The 9,885-nt window shown below is 29.9% G+C and overlaps 1 protein-coding gene and 1 long non-coding RNA gene across 6 annotated transcripts in view; one reads left to right on the top strand and one right to left on the bottom strand.

Moving 5' to 3' along the window:
• Window positions 1-4,891: 4,891 nt before the first annotated feature.
• Window positions 4,892-9,885, bottom strand: part of LOC111415406 (FAST kinase domain-containing protein 5, mitochondrial) — a 40,113-nt gene continuing 35,119 nt past the window's right edge. For 2 of the 4 annotated variants that reach the window (XM_071201166.1, XM_071201165.1), the window contains exons 2-4: window positions 7,149-9,849; window positions 6,276-6,376; window positions 4,892-5,117 (exon numbers count right to left, since the gene is read on the bottom strand). In XM_071201166.1, coding sequence (XP_071057267.1) covers window positions 7,847-9,849 — 2,003 coding nt within the window. In that variant the 3' untranslated portion in view covers window positions 4,892-5,117; window positions 6,276-6,376; window positions 7,149-7,846. The remainder of the gene's footprint in view (window positions 5,118-6,275; window positions 6,377-7,148; window positions 9,850-9,885) is intronic. The other 2 variants (XM_071201167.1, XM_023047096.2) reach the window with 2 other exon arrangements.
• On the top strand, window positions 5,764-6,467 carry LOC139432494 (uncharacterized). 2 transcript variants are annotated; one of them, XR_011642268.1, is made up of 3 exons: window positions 5,765-5,896; window positions 5,953-6,040; window positions 6,092-6,467. It is a non-coding gene; the product is annotated as an uncharacterized lncRNA (long non-coding RNA). The 2 variants fall into 2 exon arrangements; XR_011642267.1 differs by having other exon boundaries at window positions 5,764-6,040.

The raw sequence follows: 9,885 nt of genomic DNA, 5'->3' as shown, positions 1-9,885 counted from the left end.
TAAAAAAAGCATTTTTATGATAAATTTTTTTTAGAATAAAAAGGTGTCGAAACAAATCAAATCGTTAAATTACCACGATTTCATCTCGAACAAAGATTATTGCTTAAAAATATGCACCCAACAAAGCAATATAATCAACGATCTTCACGTCACTAACATTCAATTGGAACAATATCAATTAGGAAATAAATCTCTTAAATTAAGCCCATCGAAAATCGTAACATCATCAAAAAAGGAAATTAAACAAAGTGTTTTGATTAATTATAATGAATCGACTTCTGATTCTAACGAACCAAGTCCCAGTGAAGAAATTAGCTCAACTGATTCAAAAATTGAATTAACCCCAAATGAATCTGTTATAAATAAATTAAAACAATACGGTTTGTTGAAGCAACAAAAAATTGACGAAGTTATTAAAGCAAATAAACCGGATTTAACATTTAAAAAATGTGGAAATTCTAAAACAATCAAAAAAAGCGTTTCTAAAATGATCAAAGAAGATTCTAAAACGACCGAGATTGAGTATTTCGAGGGTAAATTAATTTAATTCAAATTAATTAATTATTTATAACAATATTTTTGATTTAGGGAATTTAAAACCGGCGTTAGCCCCCTCCAAAATGATGAGTTGTTTAATCTCACACATCGTATCACCTTCTGAGTTCTACATAAATTATTTTGGCGAAGACATCGAAGCGATTGAAAGGTTATTTTCGATATAATCGATTTAAAAATACTAATTAAATCATTTTTAGGATCTCATCCGATTATTCCTCAAACCACGATAGCCCCGAATTCTATTTTTTAACCAAATCTGAGGCGAAATCGAATTTAAAAACGTATTGTTTGTGTTATATTGATTCTTGGCAGTTTTGGTTCAGGGCCAAAATCATCAATTGGTTGGATGATGATTCTGATTCTGATGATGTTGAAGTGTTTTTAGTCGATTATGGAAATACTGTGAGGGTGACGTTCAAAAATTTGCGACCTTTATTAAAGAAATATGGAGATATTCCTGAATATGCGATAAAATGCCATTTGGCTCATGTAAAATAATTTTTTTGATTTGTTTAATACAATTAGTTAATTAATTACTTTTTAGTTGTATCCTGTGGGGTCCACACCGCAAAATCAATTAATTAATTGGCCCCAAGACGCAATCACGGGATTAAAAAACATTTTAGGACCTGAAAATCAATTTTTTTTTAAAGTCGTCTATGTGGACAGATTTAAGTAAGTTATTTAGGGGATTTTTAATTTTTGAGGTTGGTACCACTTCTCGATCACTTCACGTCAATCAAGTCGTGTTTCTCCTGGTTTTAAAATATTTGACATGATGAGAAGATAGTTACAAACGTTCATTTTTATATTTTTCTCAAAAGATGGCGCTATCTTCTATGCGTCTTTTTCAAGTGACATTTCATTAAAGAAAATTTGATTTAATTTTGTTAGAAATAAAACTAATGCTAGGAATTTAACTTGAATTTAACTACTTTTACTACCACATAGTGGTTTAATTAACGTAACCAACAATGAACAGCTTGGAAAGATTGCGCGTTTCCTCAGAGGTTGAATTTAAAACATGTTTGAGAACTTTTTGGGCGTAGGATTCAACAAAATTAGACTAACGAGGAGTTAATAACTTATTTTTAGTTAAAGACTTACCTTAATTTTTGAAACAACCCAAATATTTTTAAATTGACATAAAGAAGTTGGGTTATGTTATCGATAAAATCTGAGAAAATCGCTTTAAGTAAATAGTTTAGATGTTCAAAAACGTATTTAGACGGGTTTTTCAGGTGAGTCACACCTTGTTTTTTTCAGTAATTCTAGTTTTACTTTTATTTCTTACGCAAAATGAGTTCAATATTTTTTTTAATGAAACGTCAAAAATGTCACTTGAAAAAGACGCGTAGGAGGTGGCGCCATCTAGTGACATTCATAAACATTAATTAATTTTTTTTTAATAACTTTTTATTGAATTTTTGTTACATTAACGCTTAATTAAATCGAAAATCATCTATTTTTTAAAATATAAACATAATTTTTATTAAATTTTTATCGATTATTTAAAATTTATTAATTAAATTTTTTTGTCACCGCCATCTCGTGGTTATTCCCCATATTAATCGTATTTTTGACGTTTAGAAAAATTTTGTACAAAAATTATTAATTTTTGCAATAAAAAAGGTGCGATTCAATCGAAAGAAACATTTAAAAACGACGTAATCGTTTGCTTAAACCGATTTTAGACGCCACGAAACGATTTTTATCTCGGAATGAAGTTTCGGACATAACCTAACTTTTTTATGTCAATATAAAAGCATTTGCAAGTTGATTCATTTTACATAAAATTTAATTTAATCACTATTTGAATAATTTTAGATTATTAACGCGTTAAAGACACACTGCATAACTTAAAATTTCCAATTTTTGGACGAGTTAAAAAGTCCTTGAAAAAGTTAGGTTAGGTTGAGAAAAATGCACAACGAAATAACAACTAATTCGTTACAAACATTGATTGTACTTACTGCGCTTTAAAAAAGGGATATTTTAACTTCATTTAATGCGAAAATTGTTTAATATAATCGTATAATTGTTATAAAACTTTTTCTTGATGCCACAAGTGATTTTTTTAAAGATGTCGGTGCGTATTGATAAATCACCATGGTAACGGCAGGGTTGAAAACTTTTAAACAAAAAATTATTTTAGTCACAACATTTTTCTGCCGATCGAGTAAGAAATAAAATTAAAAGTATTTAAGTATTAATTTCTATTTTTAATTTTATTTCTAACGAAAAATGAGTTAATTTTTAATGAAACGTCAAAAATGTCACTAGAAAAAGACGCGTAGGAGGTGGCGCCATCTAATGACATTAATAAACATTAATTAAAATGTCAATTGAAAAGATGAGGTTAAATTATGTCGGAAAAATAATTTTAGGTATCCTCAACATCATTTTCTGAGCTTTAAACCAATTCTCGTTTACTTCACATCAATTATAATGTATTAATTTAAGGGATTTTTTATTTTTTGTAGTTGGTACCAATTCTCATTTACTTCACCTCAATTACATTCTGACAGATGTCAAAAAAAAAGTTTAAATTAATTTATTTTTTATTAATTTTAGGAATTCTTGGGGAATTGACTTAGCAAAAACGTTATTAAAAGATGACACGGATAAAGAAGTGGGCCAACAACTCATCGATAACAATTTATGCGTTGAAATCTTGGAATTACCCATTTCAAACTCAACAACGGAAGGATTCATTCAATCCCAAGTTGAAACAGCCCAAGGATTCGAGGGGATTTCCTCAGAAATGACTGATAACGAGAAATTAGAAACGTTTTGTAAAAATTTGGACGTTAACGAGCCAAAAAATTTAGACGAAGCTCTCGTCGGGTACAAAGCGAGCGATCAAGCACGAACTTGCCAAGTTTATTTGAGACACGGCTCTTGTTACAAACTCCCAAATTGTAGATTTGATCACGAACCTTTACGAAGAGATGGATACACAACCGATAAAGTTGAAGTTCACATTGGAACCACCCTCAATATGGAATTACCAGAAGAAGGGGTCACTTTCCCTGTTCGAATAACATCAATAATCAGTTTAACAAGATGGTATGGAAATCTTTCCACGAAAATGACGACGTTTAATCAACTTTCAGAACAATTAAACAACCCCATTTTAATCCAAAAGTATAAAAAGTTTAATTTAGAACCTGGATTAGCAGAATTGGTGGTGGTAAAAATTGAGACATCAACAGAACCTAACCTTTCGAAATGGTGTCGAGGAAAAATCCTCGATGTAACCCAACACGAATCTTCCCCCGAAGATATTATTACGGTTTTTTTGGTGGATATCGGCGAAACCATCCAAACGAACAAGTCTAATTTGCGATTAATTACGAAAGACTTGCTTTATCTTCCATTCCAAGCCGTTTCGTTAACTATCCATGGGATTAAACCGAAAGAGGGTGTTTGCGACAAAGAAATAATCGAGTATTGCGAAAAAAACTTCGTGGGGAGAAATTTAACCGCTACTGTGTTGCATAAATCGTCGGATAACTTGGTGGTTAGCATAGGATTAAATTCGAGGCGACATCGCGATGTTGATGTGGCTGAATTAATCATTAATGATGGGTATGGAGTCCATTCTGATGATTGTATCCAATTGAAGAAGGATTTTTCGTTGAAGTATGAATTATCTTTGGATTAAGAGTCTCAAAATATGTATTAATTTTTTCAATAAACATTTATTTTTATTTTTAAAATGATTGTTTTAATATTTTAAAAATGGTCACCTTGAACTCACCTTCAATGACCTCTAATTCACCTTCAAGATGATAAAATTGAAAATATTGGTCGAAAATTTTAGGATGTCACCTTGAACTCACCTTGAATGACCTCTAATTCACCTTGAAGGTGATAAAATTGAAAATGTTGGTCGAAAATTTTAGGATGTCTCCTTGAAGTCACCTTGAATGACCTCTAATTCACCTTGACCTAGTTAAAATTGAAAATGTTGGTCGAAAATTTTAGGATGTCTCCTTGAAGTCACCTTGAATGACCTCTAATTCACCTTGACCTAGTTAAAATTGAAAATGTTGGTCGAAAATTTTAGGATGTCTCCTTGAAGTCACCTTGAATGACCTCTAATTCACCTTGACCTAGTTAAAATTGAAAATGTTGGTCGAAAATTTTAGCATGTCACCTTGAACTCACCTTGAATGACCTCTAATTCACCTTGAAGATGATAAAATTGAAAATGTTGGTCGAAAATTTTAAGATGATCACCTTCAATGACCTCTAATTAATATTGACCCATTTAAAAATATAAAAATAAAATGAAATTTAAACGGTTAGGTGGAGAATAAAACACAACTTGAAATTTAAATTTTAGCTTTTCTTTATTAATTATAACAATTCTTTCAAAATATAACAAAGTAACTTAAAAATATTAATCATTTTTAAAAAGTTATGGTCGAATTATTCATCTTTAATCGACATTAAATGTCAAATTTAACATTTTTGAGTTGTTTTGAATTCAGTAATAAACATTTATGATCTTCTCCTTCATTATAAGCCGTGAAATTTGCCTCTTGATACCACTAAAAATAAATCAATTAATAACAAATGTTATAGCATAACCTGGTTTATAAGAATCAATCAAATTGCTACATAAAATGTACGCAGTTTAAGTGTAAAGAGTGTTTAATAACTATTAATTACAAAAAGTGAGGTTAAACACAACAATTTTGACAAATATATTTCGAAATCATTACCAACCTTAAAATGACAAATTGAGTAAAATTATTTTTTATAGGATAATTGTCATAAAAAAAGCAGATATATTTTCAAAGTGGTCCCCAAAACTTTTCTATTCGCTAAAATAAAAATATTTTTGTTGCGTTACACTCGGAAAGAATCAAATTAATGTATTCCGGGCCTTTTAACCCACTCAAATTTGTTTATTGTAGCGGATTATTGCTTTTTTAAGATGAAAAGTGCGAAAAAAAAATGATGAAAAAAAATGGTGGAGACTACCTTGCAATGCTTCTGTTGGTATTGAATTAAAATTAAATCCCTAAAAATTTGAATTAATCAATTAAATCAATTAGTTTTGTGTTAATTATCATTAAAATGCAAGTTAATGATTAAATTGAGTTTAAAAACTTAATTATTTATAAAATTAAAAAGAATTTTTTGTTTCGTTAAAAAATTTGAGTAAAATAGGGAAATTAGTAATGTTTAGGTTGGTATTGAAAAAAGAAATGGAGGTTAATTTTACCTTAAAAAATAAAAAATTTACCGATTATTTAATCATAAAAATGGTATTATTAATACAATAAGAGATGAAGAAAGCGATAAACTTCCCACTAAATATTAAGTAAGTTAAAATAAAATTAAATAACTTTTTTTGAGGTTATAAATAATTTTATGAAGTTATTCGAAGAAAACACTTAATTAAAAAAAAATACGACATCAAAATGTTTATCTCATAAACATTTAGAATCGTTGTTATAAATTGCAGGTAATTTATTATAATTTTTAAAATAAATTAATTTTATAGGTTATGTTTTAGGAGCTGTCAAAAAATAATATTTGGAATATAATCGAGTTAAAGCAGCATAAGAGGCAATTAGAAACCAAATCATCCCATTACAATTAATACAGGCACTTCAAGTACACTTTTAAGAAGTTACAATTTAGTTTTTATCTTCCGAGATGGTTACGATACAAATTTTAGATTAAATAATTAACCTTACCTTTGCAATAAAGTCACATTTGAGCTTTAAATCGACTCATTCGTCTCAAAATAAGGCCAAACTACGATGGTATCATCAAAAAGAGTAGCATCATCCTTATTCTGTAAATAATTATAAAATTAACACATTAATTAGGGTCATTTACGATCTTATCTTGTACAGAAAATATTTGTGTTATATAATTAAAACTAACTTATTTATTATTTCCCCACAAATTTGTTTCATTTTAATTTAAACTTTGATATTATAAAAAATTATTTTGTAGGTTATGTTGTTTATGACATTAAAAGAAAAAGAAGGAATCTACTTTTTTTTAGTTAATTCAGTCATTCACTCATAGATGGGTCTCATTTGAAATGTCTTAAAATAACGATAATTAATGTTATAAATCAAGTAAATACCCAAAAAATTTTGTTTATCTCATCTTAAAGCTTATTTTATGAAGATTACGCGTATAACAATAAAATTAAAGTTGACATTAACACCTAAAGAAAGTTTTTTTTCTTAGCCGTGGGTCGAATGTTTTTCAAAATAGTTTCTAGTTTTAATTCAATACTACAACAATTTCTAGTTTTACTTCTTATTATATTAACATTTTAGATTTTAGACGCCAGGAAACGATTTTTATCTCAGAACGACGTTTCAGACATAACCTAACTTTTTTATGTCAATTTAAAAATATTTGTAAGTTGATTCATTTTACATAAAATTTAATTTAATCGCTATTTGAGTCATTTTCGATTATTAACGCGTAAAAGACGCACGGCATTACCTAAAACTTCTAGGTTTTGGACGAGTTAAATAGTCCTTGAAAAAGTTAGGTTAGGTTGAGAAACTTGAAGCTAATTCGTTACAAAAATTAAATGTACTTACTTTGCTTTAAAAAAAGGATATTGTAACTCCATTTAATGCGAAAATTGTTTAATATAATCGCGTTAATCATTATAAAACTTTCTCTTGATGCGACAAGTGATTATTTTTTAAAGATGTCGGCGACTATTGATAAATCACCATGGTAACGGCAGGGTTGAAAACCTTTAAACAAAAAATTATTTTACTCGCAATATTTTCGTAGATTTCTTTGCCGGTGGAATAAGAAATAAAGTCAAAGATGCACGGCATAACCTCAAAATTTCTTCGTTTTAGTTTTATTTCTAACGCAAAATGAGTTATTTTTTTTTTAATGAAACGTCAAAAAAATTAATGAAAAAGATGCATAGGAGGTAGCGCCATCTATTGACATTTATAAACATTAATTGAAACGTCGCTAAATCATGTAATTTCCTCAACATCATTTTCTAGCACAATTTTAAACTAATTTAAACCAATTTAAATCAATTTTGATGTATTAATTGAAGGGATTTTTTTATTATTTATGTTTTTAGTTAATTCAGTCATTTGACGTTAATCTTGTCAATTAATGACAGTTCAACATAACCTCAAATTTAAATTTGAATTCCCTTTTAATAAATAAAAATAGATTTGGGACAAATACAAAAAAGATCGACACTTTATTTAAAAATAACTAAAAATTTCATTAATTTCTATTAATAATCATAAATAAATAAAAATTATCTCGGTTTAATAGGATTTTTTGGCTGCTCAACCCTTCCTAAACTCATTGCATCCATTAAATCATAATAACTCGTCTTTTTATACGAATAAAACTCCTTATTCCGATACCCCCCAACCCCAAAATAACTTTCATATGATTTATCCCCCGAGGTATCGTACAACCCAGGAATTTCCGTCGAAATAATTTCCGGTTTTTTCAACGAAATTTCTTCCCCACAATCATTTTCTTTCCTACTTTTTAATTGGGCGTATTTTAACGGTTCTTTAGGCCCGATTGATTTCCTTTTAATCAATTTTTTACTCGTCGGGCAATCATTAGACGATAAATTTCGTTTAAAAAACGTTATAGTTTGTTTATTATTATTTTTTCGCTCGATTAATCCAATTTTCCGATTCATTTTCGCCTCAATTAATCTCCTAATCTCTCTCATCTCTAAATTCTCCCCGATTTCTTTACTTTTTTTTAAATCCTCGCATTTCAATTTAATTTCTTTTTCGGTTTTTTCTTCAAAATTAATCGCAAACTTTTCAGACGGATCAAAAGTGTATTCATTTTTAGTTTTCATCATTAAATTTCGCTTTTGTTTTAAAAGTTTCGCGATGTACTGTTTTTCTTCTACTTCTAATTTTAAATTCTTTTTGGCAAAATCGACTTTTGATTGTAATTTTTTTAATTGTTCGTATTTTAATTGTTTTTCTCGCTCCAATTTTAAATTTTTCGAGTTAGATATGATCTTGGGAGTGGGGACTTTTAAAAAATTTTCGTAATTTTCATTAAAAAACGTTTTGTTCTTTATTTTTATCGGATTTTGGCGAATTTTTTGGTCGTAAAAGAATTTTGGGGCGTTCAAATCAGTTTCTGGAGGTTGTTTATTAATTAAATTAATATGGGGATTAAAACTGTTCGTAGAAAAGCTCCTTTTTGATTCATTATTAACATTATTCTTTTTATTAAGGAATCTTTCCTTCAAACTTTTAAAAAACCCGCTTTGTTTCGCTTCATTCTCCTCATTTTCGCGATATTTCTCCTGGAAAGTTCTCAAATAGCTCTGAAAAATCCTTTTTTCCTCCTCAACCCTCTTTGCTTCCTCTTCTTGTAGCCGCTTTCGCTCCAAAAATTTTTCGTGCGCCAACTTTTCGGGGTCAATTTCTTTATCTTTTTTATCATCTTTCTCCTTTACTTCATCCTCGCCGTAAATGATGCTCTTGAAATACCTCAAAACCCTCCCAAAAACGCTTTCTTTCGCCTCTTGACTCAAATTTGTTTGCGTTGAAAGTTTTAAAAGCGACTCAACTTGCTTATTCGTTTCCTCCGCCTCTTTAGACAACTTCCTCCTGACTTGCCCCGCTGAGGAGATGATTTTTTTGGGCCTAACGCTCTTCGAGTCATAACTACCCCGCTCGTAAAACGGAACGGGGGCTTTTAAAACGTTTTTATCCTCAGGATCGTCCTCCAAACCTTTCTCAAACTTTAATTCATCCGCAGGGGGTAGCTTTAAGTCTTTATCAACTCGCAGAGCTTCCCCATTCTCCAAATAATCACCGTAAGTTTTAATCTTATTAAAATCAAAGGTATTTTTTAACCCGATTTTCGCCTCCAACTCTTTAACCTCCACCTCATCACTTTTCGCCTTCTCCTCCTCATCTTTGCCACTTTCAAGCACATTTTTCCAAAAATCCTTCATTTTCTCCTCAATTACCTCCTTATCCTTCTCCAAATCCTTATCTTTAAGCAACCCCTCGATAACTGGGATATTTTTAGTCAACTTATCGACGCTAAAATCCATCGGGATCATCGCCGAGACTTCCCGGGGAAACCCCGCGTTAATTTGATCGCTCGAAACGGCGTTAACATAAATATTAATGGTGTAATGATTCATTTGATTCGCCTCAACCTCATTTTTCGGTTTAATATACGCCTTTTGGGTCGAAATTTCCCTCCTCCTCCGGTGTGTAAGCGCCTCGCTCCTCGCGCAAGGCTTAATTCGGCTCGTTTTCCCTAAAAACACCAAATAATCACCAAATTTAACCAAAA

Source organism: Onthophagus taurus, unplaced genomic scaffold (assembly GCF_036711975.1).
Source record: "Onthophagus taurus isolate NC unplaced genomic scaffold, IU_Otau_3.0 ScKx7SY_16, whole genome shotgun sequence".
In the NCBI taxonomy this organism is placed as follows: Eukaryota; Metazoa; Arthropoda; class Insecta; order Coleoptera; family Scarabaeidae; genus Onthophagus; species Onthophagus taurus.
This window is presented reverse-complemented; position numbering and strand designations above follow the sequence as displayed.